This window comes from Tursiops truncatus, chromosome 2 (assembly GCF_011762595.2).
Source record: "Tursiops truncatus isolate mTurTru1 chromosome 2, mTurTru1.mat.Y, whole genome shotgun sequence".
Lineage (NCBI taxonomy): Eukaryota > Metazoa > Chordata > Mammalia > Artiodactyla > Delphinidae > Tursiops > Tursiops truncatus.
In genome coordinates this window covers 176,152,072-176,172,169 of record NC_047035.1, presented here as the reverse complement: position 1 = coordinate 176,172,169, position 20,098 = coordinate 176,152,072, and the positions used below count along the sequence as shown (strand labels likewise).

The 20,098-nt window shown below is 47.2% G+C and overlaps 1 protein-coding gene across 7 annotated transcripts in view; it reads right to left on the bottom strand.

The window, feature by feature from the left end:
• Positions 1-6,949, bottom strand: part of MKX (mohawk homeobox) — a 65,472-nt gene extending 58,523 nt beyond the window's left edge. For 3 of the 7 annotated variants that reach the window (XM_033852535.2, XM_033852534.2, XM_033852533.2), the window contains exons 1-3: positions 6,821-6,949; positions 4,486-4,752; positions 2,597-2,756 (exon numbers count right to left, since the gene is read on the bottom strand). In XM_033852535.2, the coding sequence (XP_033708426.1) occupies positions 2,597-2,756; positions 4,486-4,673 (348 nt within the window). In that variant the 5' untranslated portion in view covers positions 4,674-4,752; positions 6,821-6,949. The other 4 variants (XM_033852531.2, XM_033852532.2, XM_073801780.1 and 1 more) reach the window with 4 other exon arrangements.
• Positions 6,950-20,098: the final 13,149 nt, after the last annotated feature.

The following is a 20,098-nucleotide window of genomic DNA, read 5'->3' as shown; positions in this document are numbered from 1 at the left end:
TAGTCTGATTTCAAGACATTCTCCAGTTTTCCACAATATGTTTGGGGAAGTCACATGGTGATTACAGTTGTATTCCCCAGTGAGAACCTATTCAGTCTGCAAACATGTATGAAGAGTTTACTATATGGAAAGTACTGGGCTGGGGTGAAACGGGAGGATGAAGATGAATAAGACATGATCACTCTTCTCAAGAAGGCTGACTCCACAGGAGAAATTTATTCACTGGGAGAACCTGATTCATGAAACAGGGGTCTAATTTGCAGGGCTCAAAAGCTTTATTCAGATCACAGCTCGATATTTTTCCCCCAGAAGTGAAATGTATTGACATAATTTATTTGGTTTTCACAGCATCAGAATTTGCTTTGGATGTTTAGTAAATGTCTGACTTATACAAACCCCTTATATTCATAAATATATATATTTTTTCTTACACAGACATTCCGTTGTGCCTAATGGAGAAGAGGTGGACCCAACCTGAATGGTATATAAGGGTCCCTTGGTTATTCTATACGTTTGATTTTTTCCATTTATCACTTTAAAGTTCCAGAAACCAACTTCATTTATTATAAAACTTGGAAATCATTAAATAGCTATCAATTATAATTATAAATAATTACCTTTCTTTGCCCCATTTAAAAATTACATATTTGCATGCATTTTTATTTGAAGACTAGTGTGAGAGAAAATATAATGGGAAAGATTTTCATTACATGAACAAAAATGTCATGTAAATTAGAAAAACGCAAGTTTTACCAAGATCTTAACGCAAAAAGAATTATTTGTATTTGAACTATCATTACAGGTAGAGAATAATTTGATTCTGTATTAGAATGACAGCTACTTGTATTGCAACTCAGAAAAACTACCACAGGTGAAAATTTAAATGTCTCTGCTAATGCCAAATAATACTTTTCATAGCTAAAAATGTCCTAAATAAGCCATAAACATTTGTTGCTTTCTGTCTGAAAGAATGGCAAGTATTAACCATGGAACTATGTAATCAATAAGTTAATATTTTACTGTTGACATCAAAGTGAACTATTTAAATAGCTCTATAAATTTGTGTATTTTGAAAATAAATAGCATACCAGTTTAAAGTCAAATTTGAATGTATGCATTTATTTTCTTAAGTTTTTCTGGCTGAAATTACTTATTTAAAAACTACTTGTGAAAATCACTGAAAGTTCATAGTTTTGTGTTAAACAGATATTAAGCCAAGAACACTAAATTAATTTTCCCCTCCAGCGCCGCAGCAAATCACCATTAATACTATTGCCTCGTAATATAAAGCAGAAGAGATGTTTGTTTTTCTCTACAACTGTATTCTGAAAACAAGCAAAAAAATGCTTATTACAGTTTTAATAAGTCTGAGTACAAGTCAATTTTCATGCTTCGTCCAACTTTCTAGTAATTCCTAAAATGATAATCTTAAATACTCTGGAAAGCAATTTTTATGTTATCTAGTAGTTAAACGGTCCCTGTTACTTTGGGGTTCTCACTTACTATACCCGTCACAGAACGACCAAAGTTTCACAAATGCAGTGACGCAGTGCTACTGCAACGGACGCGACTTCTCAGCTCAGGTAGCACCTCCTCTCCTCTTTCTGAGTGAATCTGCTCTGCCTGCACGCATGAAAGTTCACGTCACTGCATTTATGAAAGGAAACTGGTGTGCCGGCCAGAGCACGTGGTATGGACCCGCGGCGTTTCCAGGCCCACCTCTACCCCTCAACACAGCCTTCTCCTGCCTTGGTTACATCACCTGCGAAAGGCTGACAACACGTGCTCTACCTCACCGGGTTTTGCGAGCATCAGGTGCCGCCACGGAGGGAAACCTGTGCACAGCAGTACTGCTCGCTAGAAATGGAGCAAGCTTAGGCCGCCCCTATGCACTTGACCAGGTACCCGCCATCTGAGATCTGCCCCTTAACCCAAGGACAAAGATACCGCCAGCAAAGCCGCGTGGAGTCTAGCTAAGGCCCAGGGTGCCTCTTAAAAAGGAAAAACCTCCCAAACCCGCTTCTGGCCCTTCCAGCCCACCTACTAGCTCTGTCAGGAGCGGTCAACTTGAAAGGTACCCTGTAACTTGACCTTTAACATGGGGCCCCAATGTGGGGTGCCCTTCTGCCGGGTTTTCAAAGTGTGGTGCGGCCAGCAGCTTACGCGTCACCCCAAGAACGTGTTAGAAATACAAAGCACCGTCCCCGGCCAGGACCTCCTGCGAACTCCGGGCTGGGTGGGGGGCGGCGGCAGCGTGTGTGTTAACGAGCCCTCGGGCGACCCCGACGCAAATCACTGCGGGGTAGTGCCCGCTGGAGCCACCGCCGCGTGCATGAGCTCCGCGCTCGCCTTTGCCCTGCCCTCCTTAGCAAGCGCCACACGACCCCTGCTGCGCCAAGCCTCCGGAAGACGGTCGGAGACGCAGCAACTCCCCAGACCACCGCTCCGGCCCCGGGCCCGCCCCGCACCAGCCTCAGGCAGAGCGGCGGCAGCGTCCGGACGGCCGGTCTCGGCCCACCCGTGCCCAGCGGCGGGAGGCGCAGGGCCGCCGCTCAGCCTCGCCGAGGGAGGGTCGGGGCTCGTGGGCCCCGATTACCTGCACTAGCGTCATCTGCGAGCCGAGCGCCAGGAGAATCTTCTCCGTCTTGGTGGGGTACGGATTGTCGCGGTGCTTGTACAGCCACTGCTTGAGGGGCCGCGCCATGTCCTGCAGGGCCTGCCGCTTGTGCCTCACCTTCCCGCCATTCTGCCGGGCCCTGGGACACCGGGAGAGGAGGGGTTCCCGGTGAGCCGCGCCGGCCGAGCGCCGCCCGCCGGGCCCCCGGGTCCGCACGCGCTTCAGCCCGGTCGACCCCGGCCCCGCGCGCCCGGACGCTGAGGCCAGGCAGGGGTGGGAGGCGCACAGGGTCAGGGCGCGCGGGGCCGGCCCGGGTGGCACAGGACGGGCGTGGGGCGGCGAAGGCCGCCAGGTTTATATGGAAAAGGGGGAAATCCTGAAGCCAGAAGTTAGAGCTTTAGGTGATCTGAGGGACGCTCTTTTGTTATTCAAGCCACAGACCTGCGCAGCAGGGCCGGCACCGTCCCTCGCCCGCCTGCACCGCGCCCTCCAGGGGCCCTGGCCTCAGGGGATGAGTAGTGGCTGCGGCCGGCTCTCGAATGTTCTTTCAGGGACTCATGCCCGCCGCTCGGGGCTTCCCGTCGCCCACTGGACGTTGGGAACAAAGCAAGGGGTGATGGCCGCCCCGCTGCCCTGGTTCTCTTCAAGCTCTCCCCTGTACCCTTTGATCCTCGTGTAAAGGGGAAGCTTTCCAAGAAGGGGTTTGTGGAGGAAAAATGCAGAACCGAAAACAAAAACACACACGAAAAAGCGGAAAGAAAAAACCCAAAACACTGTAGGGAGCTTTTCACGACAAAAGGGCGAGCTTAAAAGTATGGAAGGTCTGTGTCACGGGGTAACGTAAAAAGACCCCGGGAGAAGCATATTCCGAGGAAGGGCGGGAAGCAGCCGGGAGCCGGGCCTCGGCGCTGCGCTCCCCAGCGGCTCCGCGAGGTGTCGCCGCGCCGCCGCCCGCGCGCCCAGCCACTCCGCGAGGCTCGCGCGCCTGCGCCGCAGCCTCCGGGACTTCTGCCTCTTTAAACACTTTGAAATGCAATTCCATCCGTGAGGACTGGTAGTAACATTTTGACGAAACCTAATCTTTATTTCCCTAACCAGCAACAACAAGCAGCTGATGCAATCTTCCAGGTGGACCGGCCAGGACGGCCGCCCCTCCCCCCGCGGGGTGCTCCCGGAGCCGCGGGACGTGGCGGGGCTACAGGCGGCCCTCCTCCGCAGCCGGAGCCGCTGGTGGCCCGCGAGCTCTCGCCCCCGCCCACCCCACCCCCGCAGCCCCTCAGGTCGCTAAACCGAAACCCGGCCCGGCAGGCCCGCGGCCCCCCCGCCCTCCGGGCTCGCGGCGGGCCCCGCCGAGACGCGCGCGCGTCCGGGGCATCCTGCGGAGGGCCGACCTTCCCAACACCTTGGCCGATGCAAGGCCCTGTCGTGACACAAGGGGGGAAGCCCACGGGGCTGGCCTGACCTGAGGGGGCGGGGGGGGGAGCCCCGACTGCTTGGCCCTGCTCTGCGCCCGTGCATCCCGCTCAGCCCTTTCTGCCTCCCCAGCGGCCGCGCGTCAGCACCCGCGGTCGGGAGAGAGGCACGTAACCCCCGCCCCCAGGTCCAGGCATCTGAGGACTAAGAGGCGGTTTCAGGTGTCCTCAGTTTCCAACGAGCCTCTTTGGAGCCCTTCTGACGAATCGACCCCCCACACTTTGAACAACTACTCCCTTAAAATGTGAATGCGCGAACCCAGGAGGCGGAGACCGCTCCTCCCGGAAAAGTCGGGGGCCCTAAGGCGCAGGCCCCGGTTGTCACCAGCACGCCCAAGCCTCTCACCGCCCCCACCTCTCGCGGAGCGGGCGGGGGCCCCGGGAGGGTGCGCATACCCGGTCCTCCGGTGTCTCAGGCCCAGGTTGTCCTTGAGGGGCGCGCCGTCCGTAATGCCCACCTCGGGGCGAGCGTGCGTACTGTCCAGGACGCCGCCGTAGGGCCTGCCGCCCCGCTCCCGCTCCGGAGCCCCGCGGTCCTCAAAAAGCACGGCGCCGCTGAGCTTGTTGAAGACGATGGTGTTCATGGCGCGCGCAGACAAGGCCGCGCGGCGCAGCCGCAGCGCCTTGGGGCCGGGCCGCCGGGAGCTCCGCAGGGCTCGGGTTCTATAAGATCAAAATGCAGTATATTACTCGCCGAGAGCGCTCACCCTCCTGAGCGTCCCGAGCCCCGAACCTGGCCGCGGCGCGGGGCTGCGGAGCCCAGGGAAGGAGCGGCGCCGCCGCACCTGAACGCGGGAACCCCCGCCTCCCCCCTGGCTGGTTACACCGCTCCGCCGCAACGCCCGTCACCCGCCCCCGAACGCTCCCGGGTCAGGTACCCACCCTCCTCTTAGCCCCGGCCACCCAGCTCCCAAAGAATCTCAGCCGGCAACAGTTAACCCGCGGGGGCGAAGCAAAGTGACTCCTCAAGGAGCCTTGCCTGAGTTGGTTTTAATCTGGATGAAGCCCGCTCCGGAAAGCGGAGGGCAGGCGCGGGGCCGCGCGGTGTTCTTCAGTCAAAACGGAAGACTACAGCCTCTCAGAGCTCCCACTCGGGGTCGTAAGGAGGGGTTGGAAGAAAGGAAAAATTGGGGGGAACATGAACAACCGCTTTCGCAAGCCCCAGTCAATGAGTCCCAGGCCGCACTGGGATTTCGGGGATTTGCATGTTTTCTAGGTCCTGGATGGTTTGGCTGAAACCCCTGCGTCCCTTTTCCGGCTACAGCCCTTGGCGCGGGGGTGAGGGCAGGAAAGTTAGCAGATTCCAGAGCTAGAAAGTGAAGTGGGCTCAGGGACAAATGCACCTTGCCCTCCCCTCCCTCCGAGTCTCCTACCACCCCACAGCCCGCTCCGGACGCGCTGGGTCCGGCACCCCGCCCGCTCCCCCCCCCCCCCCCCGCGAGCCAGTGGCCAGTGCTGTCCTCTTCCGCAGCGCGGGTGCGAGCCGCGAGCTCGGAGTCCTTCCACACCCACCCCTCTCTGGGGTCTCGGAGAACCATTTCAGACGTTGAGAAGGGGTTAAAGAGCGGGAAGAGGCGCCGCGGTCTGCGCACCGCCGGGCCTGCGGCTGCCCCCGTCGGGAAAAGCCGCCAGCTCACCTCCCGGGTCGCGGCGGCCCGGAGCCTCTGCCCGCCGCGCGTGAGCGTCGGGGGCCGGTCCGCGCCGCCGCGGAGCAGCCGGGTGACCGCCCGGAGGCGTGCAGCAGCCCCAGCCAGCCCTACCTCCCCGCCTCGCGCCTGGGGGCAGCTCGCTTTGCTTCCGAGCTGCCCCCGCCTCACAGCTGGCGCCCCTTAACCGCGCCCCGCCCCGGCGAGGGCCGCCACGCCCCCACACCCACGCCGCGTGCCCACGCTCGCCAAGACCCCCAGCCCCGCCCTCCGGCCATCGCAGCAGGGGCCACGCGCGACGTGTAGTGCTGTGACCGCAGAGATTAAACGACAGCCCCCGTCAGTGCTCGCGGGGAGGTGAAGTCAGACCTCTGCTAGCTGCCCCCCGCAGACAGGTACGTGTCTGGGCCGTCCGTGCAGCCTCCGCGGCCAGTGTGAGAGCAAAGGTCCGTGCTCGCAGCCCTCGTTCGAGGCGTCAGGAGGCGCCTTGTTTTTCCTTTTAAATCCGTGCGCTCGGTGATTTGCGCTCAGGCTGTTCTATTTGTGAAGCAAGCCGTTCCCAGCCCCGCTGTCTGTCCCCACCTCAGCTCTGTGTTCCTGTTGGCCACGGCGTGTTTTCCCGGCCATTGCGCCGCGAAGCTTGCCACGCGGACCCTCCCCGCTATCCCAAGCCCACGCCGAGGTCGCAACCACAGACCCCGGCGCGGCTGCGTCTGCAGGCGGCAGGCGCGGCCAAGGGCCGGGAGCTGGGTCCCCGCGCGGTCCCCAACGCCGCCTCTCGGCTCCCGTGCTCCCCACTTACCCGGATTCACTCCACACTGGCTTGGGGAGCTCCCTCCCTGCGGAACCGCCCCGCCCCACGCCCGCGAACCAGGTGGGCTCCCCGGCTCCTCGCAGACCCTCGGGCCAGCCTCGGCCGCCGCCCCCAACCCCCCTCGGGCGCGTCCCCAAGGGCCTCGGAGGGAGGTGGGGGAAGGGCGGGGAGAGCCCAGGCGTGCGGAGCAGGGGGAAGGAACGGCTCGGGAGCCGTAGCGCGCCTCTCTTCCCGCGGCCCCGCGCCGGGACGCGGCGACCGGGAGCTGTACCGGTGGCGGGGGGGCCCGCGGCCGGCGGCAGGGTGGCTGGCTCTCCCGCGTCGAGGCTAGGCGCGCTCCCATCCCCGCCGCATGTTCTCCGCGCGGGCTCCAGCGCGCTCACCGCGGCCACCGCCGGCGTCGCGGCTTTATTTACCCAGACGGGCGCGCGCGGCCCGGGAACAGGAATAGCGAGGCCTTCTCATGTTTCCTGACTGCCCGGCCCAGCCGGCGAACATCCTGCGGTCGCGGTATCCACGTTCCCGGGCCGGCGAGGGGAAGCCTCCGCGGGGACCGCTGTTAACCCTCGCGGAGGAGCCGCCGGCGCCGGCGCCTCCGGGTAGCCCCCGGCCCGCCGAGTGCTCCGCAGCCGGGCGCGGCTCCCAGAGCTGCCGGCCTCGCAGGCGCGCAGCGAAAGGGGCGATGGCCTTCGCACTTCGGGGAGCGACTGGAGGAGCCGCAGCAGCGCCCGGCGCGGGCTCTGGGAGCTGAGCGGCTGCGGTGCAGATCCCGTGTCTTGGCCGCACCGAGCGCCGGAAATTTCACCACGCGTGGCTAGGCTGCAGGGGGCACTGCCACGCGCCCTTTTTCCCCCTCGCGGTTAGCTGGAGGGAGGTTAGTTAGAGCTCGGTTTATGCCCGTAACGCGTGAGAACGGGTTGCAGAAGGTGCTTGCGCCCCATTTCTCGTGTCACTGGGCTTCTGCGGTCCTGGGTGTCTCCAAGCCAGGCACGCAGTCACCTTCCAGAGCCAGCGCTGGAGAGGAGGGAGGCAAGACGGGGTCGAGGCGGGCCCAGGTACTCAACCCACGGCGACCCAGGTGTGGGAGAGACGGCGAGTGCAGGCAGGGCCAGGATCTGCATGGAGCAAAGGGGAGGGAACTTGGAAGAATCCCGAACCTGGACACAGTGCAAGGGGAGAGAATCCTATCAGATTCTATTAGAGGTGATACTTGCCTTCCCACTATCACCCCAAATATGGGAGTAGCGAAAGCTGTGGTTTAGGTGTCACTGGAAGCTCGGAGCTTCTCGCAGCCTAGGTGATCCTCGCGGCGCCGAGCGCACCAAGCCGCCCGCGTTCTCGCCGCAGGCCTCACTGCGGCAGCGACACCTTTCATCTCTTTTTAAAGAGCAAAAGTAGATTTCCCCCAAACCTGAAAGTTATGACATCATTTGTTCTTTTCTCCCCTAAGGGTGGCTGGCCATCCTGGCGCGGTGGCCCACCTAAGCCGCTTCCTTTTATTTGGCCTGGAAGTGGTTATAATGTACAGTAAATCTGTTATTTCCAACACTAATCGCCCCCGAATTTTCCATTATGTTATACCCCCAAAACGTGACTGCACACCGGGCAGGGGCACAATCTAAAGCAGAAAGAGGCGTGGGTTTAAATTTTTGCGCATCTGGCAGATAAATATTGTCGTTTGATCCTGTTTCCAGATGTCCTTGGTTCTATTCTAGCGTACGGTTTGCGGTTGTGGCGCTGCCGCATCTTGCCCTTGGCGCTGCACTTGACTTCTGCAGGGTGGATTCAGTGCAGACGTGTGTCTGCAGACGTCGCCGTGGGGACTTAAAGTCAGGGATACATCATAAAATTTCAGTCACCGACTTGCAGCGAATAAGTTTCACAACAAAAGCAGATCTAATTTATAATTCAGAGGAGGAGAGAGATTGGTTCTCTTCTAAAGACTGTGACTGGTGGTGGTCACCAGACGTTATAATGAAACCAACTGTTACACGCCCCTCTGACATTTATTTTGCTCAGCTGTGCCGGAAAGAGCACCAGGCATGTATGCCGTTGCTAGCAATTTCACAGCATTCTACTGGCTTACCTAGCTGTTTGCTGTAGTATATAGGCCAGTAGAGGACAAGTGAATTTTGTGGTTTTAGTCTTAACTGTATTTACTCAACTTTAAAATGCATTTTGAGGACTTTGGTTTAACGCATTTTTGCATGTAATATCATTACAAACCTGATACATACAGCAAAAAGTCTTTCTGCAAAATATTTTAAATTTGTTATAGGAATAACATACACCTTAGTCTCAAATTAAGTCACTGAAAAATTAATACATTTTAATTCGTTTAGACTATAGTTTAATAATTAGAGTCCATTTAAAAAAATCTAAGAACAATGGAGGGTCCATTTTACAATGAAATAGTGTGGAGAATCCCTCTCTCATATACAAATGAGCATCTATTGTGTGATAGACCAGAATTTTATTTTTGCGAGTGTCACCCTCTATGCAAGAGGGAAATTCCTTCTTCCTTTTAATGCACAATACAGATCCATTTATCATTATCTTAAATTTCGTCTTTTCCTAAAATGAATTTTACTCAGCTTCTTCTGCTATATTCCAATCTCAGTATGTGAAATACTGTATTATAAGCCTCAGAAGTAAAGCTTTCAGTTTTAGAAAGCACTATCAGAAGATTTAAGAAAGTGTATGTAGTTTGTGGGCATCGGCCATATATGGGGGAAAAAACCCAGAACTTAGGCTACAAGTCACAAGACTTGAGCCCTAATCTTAATTCTGATTAATTTGATGTTGGTTTAGGCTGAATCTACTGAAGTGTAAAATGAAGATATTTAGTTTTCCACAAACTTGCCTTACGCTACTAAGATACTTTTTTTCAATGTGAAAGTAAAAATTGCTATTGCTAAAACTTGAAAAATGTTAAGTAAGAGCATTTGGCAGAAATCTTAATCCAGTCTATTGGACTTTGAGTGTAGTTATAAATGTAAGTAATGTTAACTTTCTAATAAAGAAAAAAATAAGAAGCCTACATTTTAAGCCTTTTGATATTTTACCAAAGAACCTGACATTTCAGAACAAATATTGGTCAAAGTTTTTGAAAATAATGATTGCTTTTAAACTCTCTTTTCCAGTTATTACTTATAAGCAATGAAATGAATTACAAAGCCAGGGAATGAGTGTTGCCTCCCCTCCAAATGGTATAAAGTAGTAAATTTATGAACAAATAGCCGTTCCACCTCACACTCGGCCAGTTTGCCTTGTAAAGCTACACACTGGAGTGTGTAAGTGGCCAACAGAACAAGCAGTGAGAGACTCCGCTGCAGAAACATCCTGAGTGAGCTAGGAGGATGGATGGCCCGAAGTATCTCACTTTTGCTTTGTTTATAATTTAACTTTAATTGCATACATAGTACAGAATAAATTCTCTCAGCGAGGGCCTTCTCCATAAATGCGCCCTTAAATGTCAAAGAACAGAGTACGAGTGAGAGTTCCTCTCCCGCCGGTTGCCACTCCTGAGAGGCAACAACCAGGAGGTGGGCATCCTTTCAACTCTTTTCCACACAGTCACGGACATGAATACAAACAGATCATTATCGTTTTGTTGTGTGAGTTTTTTAAATCAGTGAGACCGTACTTTACATACGTGTACGCACACACCCAATATTAAACTGAAACTTGCTTTTTCACTCCCTGATTTCATAGAGCACTTTCATATTGGTCCATATAAATGGAACTCCATCTTTTTAACTGGTACATAATGCCCCATAATCTGTTTATCCACCCTCCTATGAACGTTTCTGTCTTTTCAGTTTTCACTGTTATAAACGTTAAATACTCTTGTATATGATTCTTTCTGTACGTGTGTAAGTATTTCTCAAGGCATAACTACATAGAAGTAGAATTGCTCAACTGAAGGAAACAGGATTTTAAAATTTGGATAGGTCCTTACAAACTTCCCCCCAACCTCCAGCCCCACAAAGTCCCCGTTTCCTCACATGCTGCATAGCATCTCATGTGTTTGGTCTTCATTATGTTTCCCTGTATGATAAGTAAAGTAATGTCTCATTGTTTGAGAAACTTTTCATTTATTTATAAGCATTTACATTTCTTAATTGAAGAAATTTGCTTGTATCCTTATTAGATGCCTTATTCATTTATAAAAGTTCCTTTAAAAAACACTTTTCCATGAAATATATACTTTATGTATTGACAATATGCATTGAGAAGACTGCCTTTTACCTAGTTTGTCTTTTGCCTTACAGAAGGTTTAAACGTGGATAAAGGTCAATAGATATGTCTTTTTCTGTATGGAGTCTGGGTTTTGTGCCTTCCTCACAAAGACTTTTTCTATATTTTCTTCTAATAGTTTAAAAAATTGTTTTCACTCAGCTCCTTAATCCTTTTGGAATGAATTTGTGTATGTTGTAAGGGAGAAGTCGAATTTGATTTTTTTCTTCTCCAACTGAATGGTCAATTATTCCTATGGAATTTATTAAAGAGTTTCCCCCATCAATTTGAAATAACTTTCCTCATATATGTGGTGAATTCCTTTCCATATGTAGGTTGGTCTAACAAGGCTTTGAGAGATGTTGCACCCAATAGACTGTAATAAATTTAATCTTCACATTTTTAAAACCATCTTGTGCTCCAAAGACTTCCAATATTATTCTGTTTCTAATTTCAGAACATGTCAAGTATCGGAATAGTAATGTGCGTGGCCTGGTTATGTTTCCAATTTAGAAGACTAATTCAATCTGTTCTAGGATGAAGGTGCCGTTTTTTCTGTCGTGGTCCTGCTCAGAAACAGGAGAGTAGTTCCAGGCAGCCATGTTCTCCAGAATAGAGTACACTGATTAGAGCTCTTCAAACACACCATGTAACCAAGCGACAACCAACCACCGGTAACATAGGTTATTTGTAGAAGTGATGATGCCCTGCCATCCGTGATTTGAAAAGGGAAATTCATCTTTCTTCTTGCTCAATTCCTTATGGAATGTGAATTAATTTTTTTTCACAAAGCAGCCAGTCGAGATGAGAACCTTCGATATGATTGCAAATTAGGCAAACTCACTCTGGACAAGAATGCAAAAACTTAATCACCGAAATTTCTAGAAAACATTAGCTACGTATAAGTGCAGAAAATACAGGTAATAAGCGGTCAGCAGAGCTGAGATCCAGGTGGGTTAATGTCTTTTTCTACTTCATAGAGCTTGAGACAGGGCCTGAAGTAACCCTGCAGCCCTAACTAAGACTCCATCTTTTCTATTGATTCCAAAATAGCTTCAGTAACTGCCGGCGAATACTGCGTCTTCACTACGTGGGTCCGGAGGGGAACCTGGACATTTTGTCCTCAGCATGTGCATTGAAATACAAGAATTTCTTGCAGAAGTTTATTCTAGCTTGAAAATCAATTTGCCTTCACATCAGAAAGTGGCCATTGTAATAAATATAGTGAAGACTTTTCATCACAGGCTAGCGTGACTCTATATTTGGAACCCAATGGACCTAAGGAACTCAGTAGATTTTTGAGATTTAGTTACTGTATGTATCCATGCTGTATCAGGCTTTTGGTTGAACCTCACCCCCTCCTCTCTCCATCCTCCCTGCTTTCATTTTCAGCCTCATTGCCTTCATCTCTGTGTAAGATTTTTTTTAAAATTTTTCTTGGAGTATAGTTGATTTACAGTGCTGTGTTAGTTTCTGCTGTACAGCAAACCGTGTAGGACATTTGAATAAGTTCACCAGAAGAACGCATGTGACAGAAGTGCTGTGTGCAACTTCTGCTTACCATACTTAAAAAGCAATTGCTTGCCCGCCTTTGTAGCCGCTCCCTGTTACCCTGTTACAGAGGGCTGGAACATGGATATGGGAGTGACCCAAATCTGCCAATCAGATAGCAACCTGGATGGAGACCAGCAGAGCCAGCGCAGGATGGAAAGAACCTGGGGCCTTGGATGGACCCCTTGAGTGAGATCTCCTTGGCCTGGGCTCAGCAGATTATTTCTGTAAAGCGCCAGGTAGTAAATGCTTTAGGCTTTGCACGTCATAAAGTCTCTGTTCAGCTTTGCCATTTGTAGTGAAAAGTAGCTGTAGATAATACTTGACTATGAGTTGTGGGTAGGTTCCAGTAAACTTTTATTTAAGGGACACTGAAGAGTGAATTTTATGAAGTTTTCATGTGGCACAGAATATGCTACCTTCGATCTTTTCTCAGCCATTTAAAGATGTAGAAACTACTCTTACCTTAGAAACAGGCAGCAAGCTAGATTTGACCCCAGGCTGTGTTGTTGTCTCCTACCCACACCCCCTGCACCGTAATACTCTAATGGGAGACAAGTAAAGTTCCTTTTCTTTAAGTAACTGTATTTTGGGGTTTCTGGCTAAAAGAACTTAGCCGGTACCCTATGTAATACACACCTGTTCAAAGATGGTCTCAGTCACCATGGGTGGACTTGGATAGGTGCTTTTTACATGGCTCGAGGCTGCCATAAACAAGAACTGGAAGGAGATGGAGTGACAAACTGCCTCCCTCTCTTCTACTTCGAGCATGCTGCGTGTGTTTAGAGAATCAGTCTGACTATTTTCACAATAGTTTACGTCAGGTACTTTTCACATTTTAACCACTTGTTTTTAAGGTATTGATATGCCTTTAGACCCAGTATTGATATTTGGGTTTGGATACCTGTGTTTTTTGTAGTCATGGAAAATAGTGATTACTTGATAAGAATTGCTATTTTCTGACTTAGCCTCCCCCCCCCAAAAAAAACCCCATGAAATTTGAACCATTTTTTCATTGTTTTCCTTTTTAATAGTCAACAATAAATATTTATGGGGCAACTGCATGCAAAATCCTGCCAAGAACTGCATCAAATTTGATTTAAAAGACATGATCCTTGCCTAGTTTACAGACTGGTTAAGAAAACACAGGGAAACAAGTATACCTCATCTAAAAAGTTTTAGGGTGTCTGATGTAACGATTGCTTGAATCCAGTAACCTGCAAATCATCTGTAGACACGCACGAGGACCTTGAAAGTGATAGAAGGGCCATTTGGTGTGTCTGCTAAAAATTTTGTAACCGTATTACAGACAGTTCTTCCCCAAAACATGCAAAACGAGATCATTATTTCAGAAATTTGAGCCTGCTCGAAAAACAGCATCTTCACCTCTTACATCAGACTTTTTCCAGTTTTATGCCCAAAACCTCTGGGTTTCAAGAGAGATTTTTCGAGCTTCTGTTGGAAAAAAATACAGTAAGAGTAAATAAATATCCTGAGGTTAGTGCACCATCTTTCTTTCTTCCCTTGTCCAGGCCTCCTCGAACCTTTCTCCACCTTTACACTTTTCGGAAAAGTGTTGAAAGGAGAGAGGGCTGGAGGGAGAAGTTGTGGGTAACTCTGTTGTGGGTAACCCGTGTATCTGGGCCGCAGAGCCACGGGCAGGCAGCTGCACCTTGGACTACATTGTGATCCTAAGTAATTCACCTCCTCTTTGTTTTGGTATTCATTGAACTTTGTGAAGTGGGCTTCGGTGTTGTAGGCTACCACAAATATTGTTTAAAGGGGAGCTTGGACCATGAGAATGGGAGAAGGAGAAAGGTGCTATGCCACTTAATTGTTCCAGTTAAATGGCCCAGAGTCTAGGGTAAGGGGAGCCATGCAATAGCCAAGTAGCACAAATTCTTCTTCCCTGGACCTGCAGTAGTGGTCAGCTCAAAACATACGACCTCATTTTGCAACAACATGGATGGACTTGGAGGGCATTATGCTGAGTGAAATGAGTCACACAGAGAAAGACCAGTACTGTATGTTTTCACGTATATGTGGACTCTAAAAAATAAAATGAATGAATGAAAATAACAAAACAGAAATAGACTCACAGATATAGAGAACAAACGAGTGGTCACCATGGAGCGAGGGGCAAGACGGGGTAGGGCCTTAAAAGAGGGACAAACTACCATGTATAAAATAAGACACAAGGATGTAATGTACAGCACAGGGAATATAACTTTATATAATAACTTTAGATGGAGTATAGTCTATAAAAATATCAAATCACTGTGTTGTACACCTGAACCTAATATAATATTGTGAATCAACTATACTTTAATTTAAAAAAAGACATATGTCCTAATAGTACTCTTGCAGACTCTTATAAATGGGGGCATAATTAAGGATACTTTTATTTGCATAATATACATGTAGCAGTTACTACAGGCCCACACACTATTCTAGGAACTTAGCCCATATGATCCTCGCACCCACCCTTTGGGGTAAGTACCCCTTAAAAACCATTCTGTAGAAGAGGACACCTAGGCATAGAATTGCCCCAAGTCACAGGTTGGTAACTGTGGAGCCAGGATCTAAATGGAATCAGGGAGATGCCAGAGCTTGTTTGCTGAGTTGCCTGACTAACTGCCTCTTTGCAGGTGCGTAGGAAGGACAGAGAGAGAGAACTTTTTTTTTTTTACATTTTTATTGGAGTATAATTGCTTTACAATGGTGTGTTAGTTTCTGCTTTATAACAAAGTGAATCAGTTATACATATACATATGTTCCCATATCTCTTCCCTCTTGCGTCTCCTTCCCTTCCACCCTCCCTATCCCACCTCTCCAGGCGGTCACAAAGCACCGAGCTGATCTCCCTGTGCTATGCGGCTGCCTCCCGCTAGCTATCTATTTTACATTTGGTAGTGTATATATGTCCATGCCTCTCTCTCGCTTTGTCACAGCTCACCCTTCCCCCTCCCCATATCCTCAAGTCCGTTCTCCAGTAGGTCTGTGTCTTTATTCCTGTCTTACCCCTAGGTTCTTCATGACATTTTTTTTTTCTTAAATTCCATATATATGTGTTAGCATACAGTATTTGTTTTTCTCTTTCTGACTTCACTCTGTATGACAGACTCTAGGTCTATCCACCTCATTACAAATAGCTCAATTTCGTTTCTTTTTATGGCTGAGTAATATTCCATTGTATATATGTGCCACATCTTCTTTATCCATTCATCCGATGATGGACACTTAGGTTGTTTCCATCTCCGGGCTATTGTAAATAGAGCTGCAATGAACATTTTGGTACATGACTCTTTTTGAATTCTGGTTTTCTCAGGGTATATGCCCAGTAGTGGGATTGCTGGGTCATATGGTAGTTCTATTTGTAGTTTTTTAAGGAACCTCCATACTGTTCTTCATAGTGGCTGTACCAATTCACATTCCCACCAGCAGTGCAAGAGGGTTCCCTTTTCTCCACACCCTCTCCAGCATTTATTGTTTCTAGATTTTTTGACGATGGCCATTCTGACTGGTGTGAGATGATATCTCATTGTAGTTTTGATTTGCATTTCTCTAATGATTAGTGATGTTGAGCATTCTTTCATGTGTTTGTTGGCAGTCTGTATATCTTCTTTGGAGAAATGTCTATTTAGGTATTCTGCCCATTTTTGGATTGGGTTGTTTGTGTTTTTGTTATTGAGCTGCATGAGCTGCTTGTAAATTTTGGAGATTAATCCTTTGTCAGTTGCTTCATTTGCAAATATTTTCTCCCATTCTGAGGGTTGTCTTTTCATCTTGTTTGTGGTTTCCTTTGCTGTGCAAAAGCTTTGCAGTTTCATGAGGTCCCATTTGTTTATTTTTGTTTTTATTTCCATTTCTCTAGGAGGTGGGTCAAAAAGGATCTTGCTGTGATTTATGTCATAGAGTGTTCTGCCTATGTTTTCCTCTAAGAGTTTGATAGTTTCTGGCCTTACATTTAGGTCTTTAATCCATTTTGAGCTTATTTTTGTGTATGGTGTTAGGGAGTGATCTAATCTCATACTTTTACATGTACCTGTCCAGTTTTCCCAGCACCACTTATTGAAGAGGCTGTCCTTTCTCCACTGTACATTCTTGCCTCCTTTATCAAATACATAAGGCAAATACTAACAGCCATAAAAGGGGAATTGACAGTAACACATTCATAGTAGGGGACTTTAACACCCCACTTTCACCAATGGACAAATCATCCAAAATGAAAATAAATAAGGAAACACAAGCTTTAAATGATACATTAAACAAGATGGACTTAATTGATATTTATAGGACATTCCATCCAAAAACAACAGAATACACATTTTTCTCAAGTGCTCATGGAACATTCTTCAGAGTAGATCATATCTTGGGTCACAAATCAAGCCTTGGTAAATTTAAGAAAATTGAAATTGTATCACGTATCTTTTCCGACCACAACGCTATGAGACTAGATATCAATTACAGGAAAAGATCTGTAAAAAATACAAACACATGGAGGTTAAACAATAAACTACTTAATAACGAAGTGATCACTGAAGAAATCAAAGAGGAAATCAAAAAATACCTAGAAACAAATGACAATGGAGACATGACGACCCAAAACCTATGGGATGCAGCAAAAGCAGTTCTAAGAGGGAAGTTTATAGCAATACAATCCTACCTTAAGAAACAGGAAACATCTCGAATAAACAACCTAACCTTACACCTAAAGCAACTAGAGAAAGAAGAACAAAAGAACCCCGAAGTTAGCAGAAGGAAAGAAATCATAAAGATCAGATCAGAAATAAGTGAAAAAGAAATGAAGGAAACGATAGCAAAGATCAATAAAACTAAAAGCTGGTTCTTTGAGGAGATAAACAAAATTGATAAACCATTAGCCAGACTCATCAAGAAAAGAAGGGAGAAGACTCAAATCAAGAGAGAGAGAACTTTAAACGTGTGCCGGCATGATTGTGGGCACAGCTGACTGTGTAGCTGGACCTTCTGGCTTCTCACTTAAGAGCAGGGCATTCAGTGCCAGTGTGTTCATTTCCCTTCCGTACGTGCCCTTCATCCTGGGTGGGGAGAAAGTGGACCCTTAGGGTCAGCTGGAAAATGACGTCCCTTGGCTCTGACATCGTGGTGAAAAGGCTATACTTCACGTGGACCTTCCTGTGTGAGCTCACACTCAAAAGCCAGTGACTTCTGAATCTTCTGCGGGTCCTCTAAATCTGGAGGGCATCCTTCCCACTGGGAACGAAGTGGTTCAGCAATGAAACACAGCAGGCTGTAGAGCGGCCAAGGCAGCTGGAATAGTTGCTCTGTCGCAGGAGTGGACACAGCATGGTTTAAGCAGTGTATCTTGAGTGCAGTAAAAAGCAGCAGCTTTGATTAAGATGGCAGTGGTCTCTACAGCTTCCTAATCCTGTCTTGCAGCTTCGTCTCTGTTATGTTTTGTTTCCTCTTGTTTTCCTTTGTCAGGCCTGCCTCTTACATTTGCATAGCCCAAGGCAAGAGTGCAAGTGAACGCCCACATACCATATGTCTAAATATTTAAAAGTTATAAACTCAGCTAAAACACAGTTAAATAAAATATGTTCCATCCTTCTACCTTGACAAATATACCATCAGAAGGAAGAATGGAAAACTATGTAAAGTTATGGGTTTTGGTGGGAAAATATCAAAGAGAAATCAGCGTAATTTTTATTGCATGTCCCAGTGTTTTGTCCTTGGACTGGAAATGTTCAGAAGAGTAATAAAATGAAAGAGACATAATTCATAATTTATTATATATTCCATTAAATTGACATTTTTGTCTTCATTTCAGCAGAAATCACTAATGTGTCATTATAATCAATATTCCATCATAATTTGTGTTCTGAAGGATTACAAATAAAATGTAATTCTACTAAAAGGGTCCAAAATTTGAATATATTTTATCAATAATGTACATTAATATAAATATAGAACAATTTAACATTAAATTTATTTAATACATATTATTTATAAAATGCTATTTTTATTCTAAAATACTCAAAGTTACACATACAAATAGAAAAGAAAAATTATAAGTAATGAATATAAGATTTTAAATAAGGCTGAAATTTTATTTAATTTTTTGGAAAATAAATTTGAAATATTTTATGCAAATAAAAGTATTTGCTAATGCAGCTGGTTTTCAAGGTGAAGTATTAGTGTTATATTCATAAATTATTTGTGTAGATCTATAGACTTACCAACCTAGGAGTGATATGAATTGTTTAATATTGCAAAATGTCCCTCTGCTGCCAGGTGCAGCTGTTGCAAAGAGTCGCTAAATATTCAATACCTGCAGAGCCAAGCACTGGAGAAGCAAGAAAACAATGCCAGGCCTCCTGGGAAATGATAGTGCATGAGGAAAGGCTACATTGCATTCGCGTGATCTGCCAGGTTGATTAATGGTCTTTTCTGCCTGCTCTTGGAAGCAGTGTTCTTATCAGCACAGCCCGAGCCTTTATGCCATTTGGGTGTGATCACCTTTGACTTTGAGGACATATAGCAAGCGATGTGTGGAAGCATTTCCGTGGGTCCTTAGTGGTGCTGGTCACAAGAGCAGATGTTTGAGTTTAAAGTTGCACTGTATGCTGTTGAGCCCTAAATCCCAAATGACAGAGACATCATATGTTCTTGAAGTTCCGTGTGTGTGTGCGCGCGCGCACCCGTGTGTGATGTAAGGCCTTTAAAAGAAGGGCTCAGGGCAGTGGCCCTTTGCCTTGGTCTAAGAGTGGTACTGGTTTGGGGAATGCTTTAAAATAAGTATTATTTATTGACATACTTTTTACTTATTTTTATTTAAAGTATTAAACTTGGACCCTGTGATGCAACAAAATGAAATCACTCTTACGGGAGCCTTTCCATGAGTTTTTCCTCTGATGATCCTGCAGTCGTTAATACAAACCACAACTTCTGAAGTTGCAGAAAGCAGAGTTATTTTTAAAGCCCTTCTGGGGGCGACATATATTTTTAACAGGGGCAATTGTTTAAGAATCATCCTTTAGGAAATAATGTCTTCACTGAGGGTCAGAGGTTTATACACTTGGGAGAGGTCAGTTTTGCAAAGTCTTCCCTTCGACTTTCAACAGGACGAACAAGGAGACAGCTGGTTGTGGGCACTGCCTGTGGCACATGGCTACTACTTAACCACCTTGCTCACAGGCACTGTGGTCCCCATAGAAGGCTTTTTATTTCCTTCAGGGCCATTTTTTTCAGCGTGCAGCCTATGAACCACCTTAAGTAGGAGTGCTTGTTAAAAATACATGTTCCAGATCTCAACTATACATGCTCCGAGTGAGGTGTTTTGAGCTTAGGCCCTATAGCGATACTTACACAGATGCTTCTCAAACCAGGATTTGAGAAAAATTAGTCTAAATCAATGACCCTTAAGCTTTTGTTTGATTATACTCCCTTATCATTAAAATATTTTGGGCAGGCGGATCTAATATATAGTCATTTATGTATAAACAGTATACATGTACTATTATGCTAATATGTCATGTAAATAGTAAAACAAAACGAAGTTTTCTAAAAGGCAAAAATGAAATAAACAATATTTTAAAATAATTTTGTTTTATCTCTCAATGATACAAAATTATTTTTGCTCCCACCAAACTGTCACTGTTAATGAATAAATAATTAATAATGTGGTCAACAGGCTATTTTTAGTGAAAGCAATGTAATTTGAATTGCTTTATACTTTAAAAAATCTTGATTTAATAATGATATAAAGATTGGGATT